We start from the raw sequence: 15,014 nt of genomic DNA on the forward strand, positions 1-15,014 counted from the left end.
TCCTCCCGCCTCTGGAACAAACTCCCCCACTCCCTTCAATCCCACTCCTCCCTCCAGGTCTTTAAAACAGCTGTTCACCACCATCTCTTATCTTCCCCCATCCAAAACCTTGATCTTTTCTACTCCCGCTAATTCGCCCCAGATTCCTTGCAGTGTTCATATGTTTTATACCTCTCCCACCTCCCCCCAAGTCCTCCCGATGTCCCTGCTCTCAAATGTTTTGTATGTGTCCTTCCCCCTCTCTCCTCACCTTGTCTGCCGCTCCCCTTGTTTTTTGTGTTTTGTGTGTCGGTTTGACTCTTTGTGTGATTAATGTTAGCTCTTTCACGAGCCTCGATCTTGTATACAAAAAAAAAAAAAAAGTGAAGCGGTGATGTTGGCTGATTTCCAAGCTGATGCTGGCAAATGACCTTGAGCAAAAGAGAGGGTGAAGAGAACAGAGAGAGGGTGTGAAAGAGTGGCAGATCAGGATTTTAAGTCCCGCAGGCTGATGCCGTCTCGTCCAGTTGCAGAATCAGAGTCTCGGTTTGACAGAAACTTTTCCACCTTGTCAGGAGAGAACGACTGGGTAAGGTGGGTACAGAGAGAGATGGGTTTGGGACAATATTTTGAGGTAAACACAGAGTTGAGGCATTCAGCTTTTTATTGATACACGTGACACACTGAATACCACTTAAACTAGATGTATCAAAATATTAATCTTCGTTTGCAAATATTTGAACCATAACAAAGGACGCACCAAGTGCTTTGTACAATATTATATTCGAAAGATACCACCAATACTGTCAACCAATACAAGGAACTTTGAGGAAGCCATTTCTCCCATAATGCTTTCTCTCAATTAACGCCACATGAATTGAATTAATCAGTTCATGTACTTATCTTTGAGAAGGTGTTGGGTGTTGAGGTGGTGTGAGTAGTAGGAAAATGTTGGTTTTGGGACAATCACCAAAATAGCTCACTCGCTGCACTCATTTTACCATTTTGGCGCTTATCTCAAAACCAACATTTTCCTACGACAAGCGCCCCCTCTCCTTTCCCCTCCCCACCCTGCCGCTCACCCCTTACACCCAAATTTAATTTTTTCCCGTATCACAATGTCTAAATTTCGAATTGAAAAACTATTTGGCCAAAACCCCATATCCCTCAAATAATTTGTCTATTTCTCCCTTCCCCATCGAAGCCATCAACAAAGGTTAACTTCTCAATGGACCCCCATATTTCCTTTAAACTCACACAGAGAGCCAACAAATGTTTGTTTGTTCTATTTTAGGGAATAACTGAATTTTCTTTTTGAACTCATCACCATCGAGTATATTGACAATTAATATTGTTATGTTTGTGGGGTTAAGGATGAATCTCATCGGAAAGGTAGGAATGTATTAATTAACATGGACCTTGTGACGCGAAGATGCAGAACTTCAATGTACATAAGCAGGGTAAATGTTCAGGTTAAGAGTGTTTACGTGTCACCACACAGACGGTGGTGTTTTATGTTCGTCAGAAAGGGCACAACATTAATAATTCCCAGTATGTATTGCATCATGCGATTTTTACCTCCGCTGCCAAAGGTGGATGGAGGTTATGTTTTTACCCCTGTCTGTTTGTCTTTCCGTTTATCTGTGAACAAAATATCTCAAAACGTTGTGGACGGATTCAGACGAAATTTAGCAGAGATGTAGCATACAGTGCAACCAGAAAGTATTCAGACCCCTTCACGTTTTTCACATTTTGTTATGTTGCAGCCTTATGCTGAAATTGTTTAAATTCATTTTTACCCTCATCAATCTACACTCGATACCCCATAATGACAAATAGAAAACAGGATTTTATAAAGTTTTGCAAATTTATTAAAAAGAAAAAACTGAAATATCACATTGACATAAGTATTCATACCCTTTGCTGACACTTGAAATTTAGCTCAGGTGCCTCCCATTTCTCTTGATCATCTTTGAGATGTTTCTACACCTTGATTGGAGTCCACCTGTGGTAAATTTAATTGATTGGACATGATTTGGAAAGGCACACACCTGTCTATATAAGGTCTCACAGCTGACAATGCATATCAGAGCAAAAACCAAGCCATGAGGTCGAAGTAACTGCCTGCAGAGCTCAGAGACAGGATTGTGTCGAGGCACAGATCTGCGGAAGCCTACAAAAAAAAATCTCTGCTGCATTGAACGTTCCCAGGAGCACAGTGGCCTCCATAATTCTTAATTGGAAGAAGTTTGGAACAACCAGGACTCTTTCTAGAGCTGGCCGCCCGGCCAAACTGAGCAGTCGGGGGAGAAGGGCCTTGGTAACAGAGGTGATCAAGAACCCGAAGGTCACTCTTGCTGAGCTCCAGAGATCCTGTGTGGAGATGGGAGAAACTTCCAGAAGGACAACCATCACTGCAACACTCCACCGATCTGGGCTTTATGGCAGAGTGGCTAGGCGGAAGCCAAACAGTTCAATCTTGATTTCATCAGACCACAGAATCATGTTTCTCGTAGTCTGAGAGTCCTTTAGGTGCTCTTTTGCAAACTCCAAGTGGGCTTTCATGTGTCTTTCACTGAGGAGAGGCTTCCCTCTGGCCACTCTGCCATTAAGCCCAGATCGGTGGAGTGTTGAAGTGATGGTTGTCCTTCTGGAAGTTTCTCCCATCTCCACACAGGATCTCTGGAGCTCAGCAAGAGTGACCATCGGGTTCTTGGTCACCTCCCTTACCAAGGCCCTTCTCCCCCGATTGCTCAGTTTGGCCGGACGGCCAGCTCTAGAAAGAGTCCTGGTTGTTCCAAACTTCTTCTATTTAAGAATTGTGGAGGCCACTGTGCTCTTGGGAACCTTCAATGCAGCAGAATTTTTTTTTGTAGGTTTCCTCAGATCTGTGCCTCGACACAATCCTGTCTCTGAGCTCTGCAGGCAGTTCCTTCGACCTCATGGCTTGGTTTTTGCTCTGACATGCATTGTCAGCTGTGAGACCTTATATAGACAGGTGTGTGCCTTTCCAAATCATGTCCAATCAATTAAATTTACCACAGGTGGACTCCAATCGAGGTGTAGAAACATCTCAAAGATGATCAAGAGAAATGGGAGGCACCTGAGCTAAATTTCAAGTGTCAAAGCAAAGGGTCTGAATACTTATGTAAATGTGATATTTCAGTTTTTTCTTTTTAATAAATTTGCAAAACTTTCTAAAATCCTGTTATCTCTTTGTCATTATGGGGTATTGAGTGCAGATTGATGAGGGAAAAAATGAATTTAAACGATTTCAGCATAAGGCTGCAACATAACAAAATGTGAAAAAAGTGAAGGGGTCTGAATACTTTCTGAATGTACTGTATGTGACAAGGACGAAATGTTAGATTTTGGTTAAGATCAGGATTCGGATCCGGCTACTCGAATTTTTAAAGTGATTCTTCACCACTGCATTGGGAGATCGGGCCAAAAAGAATATATAGCAGGATATCTCAAAAAGTTATGGATGGATTTGGACGAAACTTGTTGGACAGGTTGTGTGTGCGATCAGGAAGAATCAATTCAATTTTGGTGAAGATCCCGATCCGGCTCGTATTATGTTTAAGTGATTCATCACCATTGAGTGATATGGCCAACCAGGCGGAGGTTTGCTCTCTTCTGAGTGCCGTTGTCGTTCCCTTCGTTTTTATTTCATCAAAAAGGGCCGCCATTACAACAACCATAATAGCCGACAGTATACCGGACATTCCGATCGGCAAGGGAACCCCACCCAGCCAAACATTCCCGAAGGATGGCTGGACTCCACCTCTCTGACTCGAGACGGAGAAACCACGCCCCGAGATTCGTGACTGGTTGAGGAGCCATGGGATGATGTAATGGGATGTCAGGATTGGTCAGGGAGTGACGTCAGCAAGGGGAAAAGGAAGATGCGTCCCTTCCTGTTCCTGTCGCTGTCTCAGTGTCTCTCGAACTAGTGCTGCGGTCGCGTTGGTCGTGGATCGTGGAGGAGGAGGAAGAAGAAGCAGTTTCTAGTTCTCTGATGCTCGCTTTGTGGTCGACGGTCGCTCTCCTCGTGTGCGCTAAAAAGAGAGCATTCGTGGCTTTGTGGAGCCTTTGCCAAGTTGATGGAGCGGGGGAACGTTGGCCGCCTGCTGCACTGCTCGGTGCGCTGCACGATCGACCAGCGCCATTGTTCGGACGTTTTGACGTGCGGTCGTCTCAGCGACCGATCCCAACGAAGTACTCGTCGACACCGGAGCTCAGTGCCACGTCGAAGGGTGCATTTTATTTTTATTTTCTTCAATCATCCCGTTGTCTGTTTCGTGTATCTTAATAGTGCAGACATCTCAAATTAGGAATAATAGGTTATTTTTAACCTCAACATTAATTTTGCCTTTTTTTATATTTTTATTTTTATACAATATGGAGGCTCTTGAAAGAGCTAAAACGTTTATAAACGTTTCCTGTTTATTTTAATAAATTCATTATTGTTGCATTTCACTTTTGTGTCGTATTCGTTTCCTCCTTTGTGGGTCGAGGAATAAAATCCCGTGGAGACCGTCTGACTAGATTAGGCCTTTAACGTTTCCCGCGCGCGCCAACGATAATCCCGCCAAGTTTCGAAATACACCTCGGAGTTAACTGGTCGGCTGGTTTGGTCCGGTCCAAGGCCAAGGTCAAGACTGCTCTGGTCCGGTCCAAGGCCAAGGTCAAGACTGCTCTGGTCCAAGGCCAAGGTCAAGACTGCTCTGGTCCAAGGCCAAGGTCAAGACTGCTCTGGTCCAAGGCCAAGGTCAAGACTGCTCTGGTCCAAGGCCAAGGTCAAGACTGCTCTGGTCCAAGGCCAAGGTCAAGACTGCTCTGGTCCAAGGCCAAGGTCAAGACTGCTCTGGTCCAAGGCCAAGGTCAAGACTGCTCTGGTCCAAGGCCAAGGTCAAGACTGCTCTGGTCCAAGGCTGGCCACGGACGTGACAGTATGTTTGAACTTGGTTCTTGGTTTAAGTATCTTTGTTAGGCAGAGATGAAATGATAAACCTCTCTTGTTGCTCTTGTCTGAGAACCCCCTGAGTTGTACGTTTTCCATTTTTATACCAAGGATGTGATTTTCTCCATTCTGTGGTTTGGTTATTGCTGGTTATACCATTTGTATGCCACTAAAAAAGGTGGGGGGAGCCCGTTAACCCCCCCCCCCCCCACCCCCATTTCCTTTTTAAACTAATTCATATTTATATCTTAACACTCATACTTATCTTTTAAATATCTTAACTCATGTTTATCTCAACACTTATACTTATCTTAACACTTATAACCATTAGGGAGGCTGTCAATTCCATTGTCTAAAATAAACCTCTCATCAAAAGCCCCCAATACCTTCTTATTTACCTCCTCTGAAAATAATTGATGTTTATAACTTCTTATTGTATTCATTTTTCTGTACTCTTCTTTCTCAAAGGTTAAACATTTGTAATAATGTTCAAAGTTTATTGTTTCTTTGATTACATTTTTCTTTTCCCCCTTTAACTTTTTATCACTATTTTTGGTTCACGAGTTGTCAAACAGAGTGACCACTATATTCGTCATGGGTGTGTGTCTGTGTGTCTGTCTGTCCGCAGCATAACTACCCGATGATATCATCCGATCTTGATGAAATTTGGGTGGGAGGTCGATATCATTATCTAGTTGTGTCATGCCGAGAGTAGGCGTATTGCGTCATTGTGGGCGGAGCCATGCCCGAAAAAGATGTCTTTTTCGGGGGTAACCGATTTCAAGCTACATCTTCTCCGAGGGAGTTGGTGGAATCTGACAGGGGTTTCGATATTTGGTTAGGCCAATGTCACGTGTCTAGCCCCACGGAGCTCGATTTTTCATTTTCGCCCCAAGGTCAAGGTCACAAGGTCACAAAATTTAGAAAAGTCGATTTTTGATGGTTTTATTACATTCTTCGCTTCCTGATAGGGTGAAATGTCATACATGTTTTTATATTATCACATACATCATGAAATACAAGTTTTCCAACAAATTTCAGAATCTTCGACCTTTGACCTTTGAAGGTCACAAAGGTCAAATTTTCAAAGTTGTCAGAATCGAACCCAATTTTTGGTATTGTGTAGCTAACTAACGTCATAACTGATTATACATTATATTCTATCTCATTTCAAGGTCAGGAACCTTCGTTTTGACATTTCCAGGCCAAAACCCGACACAATTACGTACAGCTGGCTCTTAAAGGCCTGCGCATGCAGCGCATTGCGGCCCTTTGTAAATAGGCATGTACACCGCAATCCAGGGGCCGACACCTGCCACGTGGGCCCCCGACCCCCCCAGTCTGGGCCTGTTTCGCTTATAGTCCGTCCTTTGTCATTGAATACCGCTCGCTCGTGAACCATCGTCGTCTTCTGACTTGTCAATATTATTATCAATATATTTATAAGCATAAGCCTTTGCTCTCAATCCTACAAATTCACTCATTATCTTTCCACCCAATTCATCTTTAAACTTTCCAATAACCTTTTTATTCTTTGTCGAGAATAGTTTGTTATCTGATTTATAATTGCTTGTATCATAATATCAACATCCTGAGACATATCCTCATAAATATCTTCCGTATTGATTTTGAAAATAAAACTCTGTATCCATAAAAGTAGATTAATATCATCCACATATCTCCTCTTTAAGTTGTTGTAAAAGTAGTGATACATTAACAACTTTGACAAGTCAATAATTGATGTTCCCATATAAATAGGTTTATCCATTTCAATGCTCTCTTTATTCAAATGAAAAGCACAATAAGTTCTCTGAAAACACCTCCAACCTTTGAAAACTTGGTTTATTAATTAATTTAGATGCCTGTTTCCGGTATGTAACAAGTCTTATGTTTTGTCCATTCCTAACATTTTCCATAGTTTTTCCAAATACAGCATTATTGATTAATTTGTAAAAGTCCTTCTCAAAATATGTTTTTGCTTCCGTTCTCCTTTTTGTATTAACATCAATATAGGTCTTTTAACAATGACTTTATTTACATTCTAAAATTCTATTAACTTTCTTTACTCTAAACCCAGCAGATAAATATTGTCTTAAATTCCTTTTTTTATTATTATTTTTTATTCAAGATCGAGGCTCGTGAAAGAGCTAACAATCACACAAAAAGTCAAACTGACACATAAAACATATAATAAGGGGAGCGGCAGACAAGATGGGGAGAGAGGGGGAAGGACACAAACACAACATTTGAGAGCAGGGACATTGAGAGATCTGTGGGAAGGAGAGTGCTGTGGGAGAGGTATTAACCATATGGACACTGCAAGGACTTCTAGGAAAGAAGTTGGAATTTCAAAAAAAGTAGATCTGGGGTGAATTAGCGGGGGGCAGAAAAGATCAAGGTTTTGGATGGGGGAAGATAAGAGATGGTGGTGAACAGCTGTTTTGAAGACCTGGAGGGAGGAGTGGGATTGAAGGGAGTGGGGGAGTTTGTTCCAGAGGCAAGAGAAAAGAGGAATGAAAGAGTGAAGGTTAGTAGAGATATCAGGTATGAAGATACTTGGTAGGGTAGGTAGCACAGTGTAGTGGTGGTGTTTTCTGTCTGAATGTAGAAAACACAAAGAACCGATGCAGCTGATTTTCTCCTGCCTGACGGCATTTTTATTCTGCTATTGTTTCTTATTTGTGACATTTATTTAACGACAGCTTTACAAAATCTGTTTTCTGCAGGAATGCGGAGCATAAAGTGTCGAATGGTTCTGTTGATGAAGAGCTGCTTCCTGGTGAGTTTTGAGAATTTATCTTTTCACAAAATATACACTTATTTACAAGTCCAAGAAGAGAGACCTGAAAATGTTTTGTTGTTGTTTTCTTCTTTTGCCAATTTGCCGGTGGTGGCTGCTTGTTCCTCACGACAGTGACGCAAACAACTTCCTCTCATCACAGCAATCTTTCCCGTGAATGCTCCAAACTTTTTGTTTTAATTCTCCAGTCATGCCATGGCAGTGTTTTAGCAGCTTCACTCGGTCACAGGTGTAACTATCGTTCAGAGGGACCCAATGTGTAATATTTGGCCACGCTGAGAATCACCTCAACCAATACAAAACAATACTGATTGGAAATGTTGATGGAAGAGGAGGAAGGCAAGGATTAAAATGGACAGACAAGATGATGGAATAGATGAGGAAGTTAAAGATCGAGCTGCTGGATAGACATTTGAATGGTGTTCCTGAAGAAGCAACCTCTGAATCGTAGACGGTACCAGATGATGGTGAGAGTGCAAATCAATTTCAATGAAAATGTAAAACGACGTGATCATTGAGGTGGAGGAAACGCTGAAAGGAAGCAAGTGATTGGTTTGGGTTGGGAAGGGTTAATGCGGTTCATATAGATCATGGTCATGAGGATGGATGACGTGAGATGGTGCTTAAACTGGGTATCCCGTGTGCCGGCATGAGGTGGTGAGCGTTAAAGATCACATGGTGACCTTCACCAAGAGTAGTGGAGCTATCACTGGCACTCTGGACAAATTCCAAATTCCTGCCTTTATCCACGACGATGATGTCAGGCCTAGCCAAACAGTTGCTCAAGGACTTGGGCCAATTCTGCATGTTCTGAGCCCTTGATCTCTTACTAGGGGATATGGTATGTGAACACCTGGCTGGCAAAGAAGAAGACGAAGACTAATTTATGAAATTGATGTCTTATTTCCACAATGCACACACACCTGAACTTCGTGATATTCTGTCCATTGATCTTTTTCTGTCACAATATCTGTTTCATGTCCATTTTGCTTCTTCTTTCCAGGATCTTCTCTCCGTCATGGTGAAGACGATGAGAGCACTTCCAGTGATGGTCGTTATTGCAGACCTGATTTTGAAGAGTACGAGCTGCCGGAGGTGGTGGTAAGCAAGACATTAGATTTACTTTTTGTGCCTCCGTTATCGAAGTCGCGGGAGGCATTATGGTTTCAGGTTGTCCGTCCGTCCGTCCGTGATAGGCTTTCATTACTGCGATAACTTGAGAACTGCTGAAGGGATCTTAGTCAAACTTGGTGCAGGTATGTATAATGATGTAAAGATTAACTGATTAGATTTTGGGGTCACGGGGTGAAAGGTCAGAGGTCATGTTTGGTAAAAATCCTGTTACCGCAATAACTTGTGAACCAGTGATGTCATTCTGCCCAAAGTTTATGCAACAATGTATTATGATGCAAAGATGAAATTATTTGATTTTGGCGTCAAGAGGTCAAAGGTTAAAGTCTGGGATAGGTCTATAACTTGAGAATGACTGAAGCTATCTAATTCAAACTTGGCACAGGTATGTATAATGATGTAAAGATTAACTGTTTAATTTCAGGATCAAGACGTCAAAGGTCACAGGTCATGTTAAGTAAAAATTATGTTGCTGCGCCAACTCGTGAACCAGTAACGGGATTTTGAACAAACACTGGTATTCGTGTTTATGATACAAACATGAACTGATTGGCTTGTGGCATCAACAGATCAAAGTTCAGAGGTCATGTCAGGTAAAAATATGATAACTTGAGAACAGCTGATGGGATTTAAATCAAACTTGGTACAGGTATTACAATGATGTAAACGTGAACTGATTACATTTTTGGATGAAGAGGTCAGAGGTCACATTAAGGAAAACATCTGTTGCTGTTCTAACTTGTGAACCGTCGATGGGATTTTGCACAAACTTGGTATAAGTATATATTATGATGCAAAGATGAACTGATTATTATTATTATTATTTTGTTTTTGTATCCAAGATCAAGGCTCGTGTAAGAGCTAACATCAATCACAAAAAAACCGGACACAAAACATACAATAAAGGGAGCGGGAGACACGATGAGGAGGGAGAGGGAAGCGCACAAGCACAACAGCAGAGAACAGGGACATCGGGAGATTTGTGGGAGGGAGGCATGGGAAGGGGTCGGGGGTGGGGTGGGGGGGTATAAAAGATCAAGGTTTTGGACGGGGGAAGATAAGAGATGGTGGTGAACAGCTGTTTTAAAGACCTGGAGGGAGGAGTGGGATTGAAGAGAGTGGGGGAGTTTGTTCCAGAAGTGGGAGTAAAGAGGAATGAAAGAGAAGGTGAGCAGAGAGTCTTGATTTTGGCAATTTAACCATAAGACGGTTGCTGGCAGATCTTGTGCGACCTGTAGGAATATTTGGAGGACAGAGCACAGAGAGAGCTGGCGTATTCATTTGAGCTGTATTCCATTTGAGTATTCTATTGAGCTGCGGATGAAAGCCTTGCATGTGATGAGGAGCTCAGGTGTGCCAAGGAAAGACTTTGCATGACGGAGGATGCCCAGTCGGCGACTGGCTTTGGAGGCCAGCTTGGAAATGTGGTTTTCCCAGGAAAGATCATGGCAGATAGTGAGACCAGATGGCAGATAGTGAGACCAGATGGCAGAAGTGAGGTTGTCCAGTTGGTCTTTTCGGAGAGACATTGTAAGAGTGAGAGATTTGTCAGGATTGAAAGACATGTTCCACCTGTTTAACCAGTCTGTGATTTTGTCCATGTGTCCAGAGAGTGAGGAGGCTGCAGACTGCCGATCTGATGGATGAGGAATAGAGTGGCAGAGAGTGGAGTCATCAGCAAAGAGATAGAGAGGATTTTCTAAAATCTTCTAAAACCATCATAAAAATTAAAACATCATAAAACCATCATAAAAACTTCCCCATGCAAAACCTTGATCTTTTCTACCCCCGCTAATTCACCCCAGATGCACTTTTATTGAAATTCCAACTTCTTTCCTGGAAGTCCTTGCAGTGTTGATGTGTTTTATACCTCTCCCACCTCTCCCCAAGCCCTCCCCCTTAGGGTGCATCAAACGCCCTTAGGTTCTTGGATTTTAATGTCTATTCTCTCAAATGTTACACTTGTTGGTAGAAGTATGTATGCAAAAAATAAATGAAATCAGAGGTGGTCCTGGGTGGCCACCGGCCACTTTTATATATTTAGGGCCATTTTCGGGGCCGCACTATGTAAAAATGTTTGATTTTGTTATTTTACACCCAAACCTAGTCATGTTTGGTATCAAATTGAAGGTCTTGATGAGAGGAATACAAATATAACAATTTTATGCAAAAAACGATGGTTTGATAATTAGTTTGTATTTTTACATGAATGAAATCGGAGGTCTAATCGTGGGTCCCATACTAGTAGTCTAATAATATCCTTTATTTTCTTTCAGATGGCAGATAAGAAGACCAGATTAGCAAGTGCCATTTTTGGTCTTGGCAATGCTTTTACAGAAGCAGATGGTACATTGACAGGAGTCCGCCTCCCAACTTGCCGGCAGGTTCTTCGATGCGTGATGTGGTACACCCAGAAAGAAATATGTGAAGGCAAACAAACTCAGCCACTGAAATGGAAATCTGCCAGCATCGTCCTTATCCAGCTGAAAAAATTCTACACTAAAGCAAATATTCCTATGCTTTCAGACCATCAATGCTGCAAACTAATACTTGACCTTCTTAATGACAATAACAAATTGCGTCAAATACCTGTTTCTCGCCGAGAATCTCCAAGCACTTTGGCTAAGTTGCAAACCATGAATGAACGTCTTGATAAGACCTTTGGTGTATGGACAAAAGATGCAATGACAAACATTAAGAATGAGGAAGATAGAGTATTTTTAGAGTCAATGAAATCTGACAGAGTAGCCTTATTTGGTGGTGTTGACAAGAAGAAAGTTGATAAAGATCATAGAAAAGAAAAACGCCTCTTAGCGGAAGCTTCAAGACGAGAACGTCATGAATCATCCAGTGTACAAGAGATGACAATTAGTTCTGTATGCTCTGATGATAGTGACTCTGCAGATAGCTTGGAAGAAACTGAAGAAGAGGCGATTCCAGAGTTTCAAAGGAAGCGTAGTCACCACAGATCAACATATGCAGGTACATCTGCCTTTATTCCTCATGATATTCTGAAAAGACATTCAGTTGTGTCTGTTGCTACTCGACTAAACATAACTCCTGTTCAACAGGTTGCGCTCACCAAAGCTGTAATTCAAGAGGCAGGAGGTGATCCACGTCGTGTGGCCAAGTCGTACTCAACTGCTGATAAGGCTCGACGATCAATAACAAGTGCTATCGCCAAAGATATTCAAGAAAATTGGATCGCCCCAACAGCTGCAACACTTCACTGGGATGGCAAGCAGATACCAACGCTCACAAACAAGAATGTCAAGGAAGAAAGATTGCCAGTGTTGGTTGGGAATGCCACTGATGTAAAGCTACTGGGGGTGGCTAGATATCCTCCTGGAAGTGATAGGTCATCAGGTGACATCATTGCCGAGCACACTTACACGTATCTACATTCATGGAAGTGCAAACAATCAGTTGTCAACTTATGTTTTGACACAACAGCATCAAACACTGGACACGTTACAGCTGCCTGTGTTACCATTCAATCAAAACTGGACCGTGCTCTTCTGTGGTGTGCATGTCGCCATCATGTTGGAGAGGTAATCCTGGATCATGTGTTTGACGTTCTCAAAATTGAGGCATCAAAGTCTCCAGAAGTATCTTTGTTCCAAAAATTCCAGAAGAATTGGGAACGCATATCGCATGCAAAGAATGAAAGTTTAACCAAAATTGACATTTCCATGTACAATGACTATGCACAACAGCTGCTTTTATCCTGCAAAAACAAGGTTTTAAGCACAATCCGCACAAGCGCTTCATACTGTAGGGAAGACTACAAGGAAATGGCACAACTCTGCCAGGTAGTCCTCGATGATGATGTCACAAAACAAGGAACACTCCACAGACCAGGGGCCATGCATAAAGCAAGGTGGATGTCAAAGATTCTTTATTCCATCAAAATATGCCTACTTGAAGAGCAAATTTCTCTACTACCTCGAGGAACTGTAACAACACAACATCAACAGAAAAAACTGAAGGAGTTTGTTGTTTTTGTTGTTTATATTTATTGTGATTGGTGGCTCATATGTCAGTCTGCTTCAAATGCCCCATGGTTTGATTTGTGCTTTTACAAGACTCTGCTCAACTATAAAGCTGTCAACTCAACCATTTCAGTCAGCGCTGTGAAAGCCTTTGATAGACATTTGTGGTATTTAACCCCAGAACTGGTTGTTTTGGCACTGTTCAGCAATGCAATTCCTCAAAAGGATCGTCGTGCCCTTGCAGATGTGTTACTGGCCATACAACCAGATGAAATGCCAAGCACTCCAAAACACCGCTACGGTTCTGGATATGGCAAACCGTCATTTCCAAAAATTACAGAAGCGACAACCCTGGCTGATCTTGTGAACGAGGACTCGTGGTTTACAGTAAACCTTCTTCACCTAGATATGACCTTCCTAACAGAGGATGTTGACACTTGGCAGAACAATGAGCACTTCAAGGCAGCCAAGTCCATTGTGGATGGGCTTAATGTTGTGAATGACCCTGCGGAGAGAGCAGTAAAGCTCGCAACTGATTTTGTCTCAACTGCAAGAAGAGAAGACCACTTCCAAAATCTTCTTCAAGTGGTTGAATGTGACCGCAAAGCGAGGGCAAATTTGCGGAAACGAGCAAAGTTGGAGTAGTGACATTGGCGTTGTGCTTAATACATTTTCAAACTTTTAATCAATGAAAGTACAATACTACAACACTGTACTACAACTTTGTAATATGAAGAACGATTTTGGTTAATTTTACATTGACATGTAAGGTTGTTTTAACTGTTTGATATTAGGCATTTAGTAAAAGTAGGACTTTACTTTTGTATATAGGTATAATGGTTAATTTTACATTATCTTGTAGTTAATTTTACATTATCTTGTAAAGTAGTTTAGCTGTGGCCCTAAATGGCCCTAAATATATAAAAGTGGCCGGTGGCCACCCAGGACCACCTCTGATTTCATCTATTTTTTGCATACATACTTCTACCAACAAGTGTAACATTTGAGGGAATAGACATTAAAATACAACAACTTTTTGAAAATCATGGGGCGTTTGATGCACCCTACTCCCCCTCCCACATTTCTCTCGATGTCCTTGCTCTCAAATGTTGTGTTTGTGTCGTTCCCCCTTTCTCCCCATCTTGTGGTCCGCTCCCCTTATTTTGTGTGTTATGTGTTGGTTGCCTTTTTGTGTGATTAATGTTAGCTCTTTCACTCGATCTTTGTTTGCAAAAAAAAAAAAAAAGTTGGAGATATTCGTGTTAAAATGGTAACGTGACTTTCTGAATGTTATCTGAATGGGTAATATGACTGACGTGCATCCACGTGTGTCTGGTATCAATGGATTAGCGTTCACATTTGTGCCCATAGCTTAAATATATGTTGTGCTCCTTGAGAATCTACTATAAAGTCGATGAAAGGTAACTTTCGACATTCTTTGAGCATTTCAACACCATTCACAATTTTGTTGAAAGCTCATGGTTGATTAACATTATTGTGAAAGGCCTGTTACACGTTGACTGCTCAAAATATGGCCATCACTCCTTCTGTCATCGCCATCAGCACCTGCTCATCTGGTATCTTTTCTCTTGTTAATCCTGCTCAAATCGGAGCTGTATACTTTCATCTATTCCTTTGTGGTTTTTTTTCACTTGTATATTGATTTGCTTCCTTGTCTTTGTCCAATGCCGTTACCTTCTCCATTCCTTCAAAATGGTGACTCATCACCATCTCAATTGACCCACCCTCCCCTCCCCTGTACATCTCTTTAATGACCTACAAACTCTGTGTAAAAGCACTATACTTTAAAAAAAAATCTTTCCAGATGAATAAGAGTTACCAGTGGTTTTTATAACTGGTTATTTGTCTTTTAATGCATCTCAGATACAGCTTTGCGAATGCTACCACAATTAAACAAGCGCTTCTGTCTGTGAGGGACAGCAACATTGCCCCGTACAGTCTAAAACTGAGTTGATGTCCTCAGGCTGCACAGTTACAGATTGGAGCCATGTTGGCAATAACAACAGGAAAGCACATAAAGGCAAAACGCTGGTGGCATTGTGGAAATGAAGGTTGTAGGATGTGGACCTGACATGTGTGTGTGTGTGTGTGTGTGTGTGTGTGTGTGTGTGTGTGTGTGTGTGTG

At 41.9% G+C, this 15,014-nt stretch overlaps 1 protein-coding gene across 1 annotated transcript in view; it reads left to right on the plus strand.

Moving 5' to 3' along the window:
- Positions 1-15,014, plus strand: part of LOC144890816 (disabled homolog 2-interacting protein-like) — a 75,662-nt gene that overhangs the window by 33,577 nt on the left and 27,071 nt on the right. The window contains exons 2-3 of the mRNA XM_078772658.1: positions 7,672-7,724; positions 8,749-8,846. Coding sequence (XP_078628784.1) covers positions 7,672-7,724; positions 8,749-8,846 — 151 coding nt within the window. The remainder of the gene's footprint in view (positions 1-7,671; positions 7,725-8,748; positions 8,847-15,014) is intronic.

Source organism: Myxine glutinosa, chromosome 2, assembly GCF_964187855.1.
Source record: "Myxine glutinosa chromosome 2, kmMyxGlut1.1, whole genome shotgun sequence".
In the NCBI taxonomy this organism is placed as follows: Eukaryota; Metazoa; Chordata; class Myxini; order Myxiniformes; family Myxinidae; genus Myxine; species Myxine glutinosa.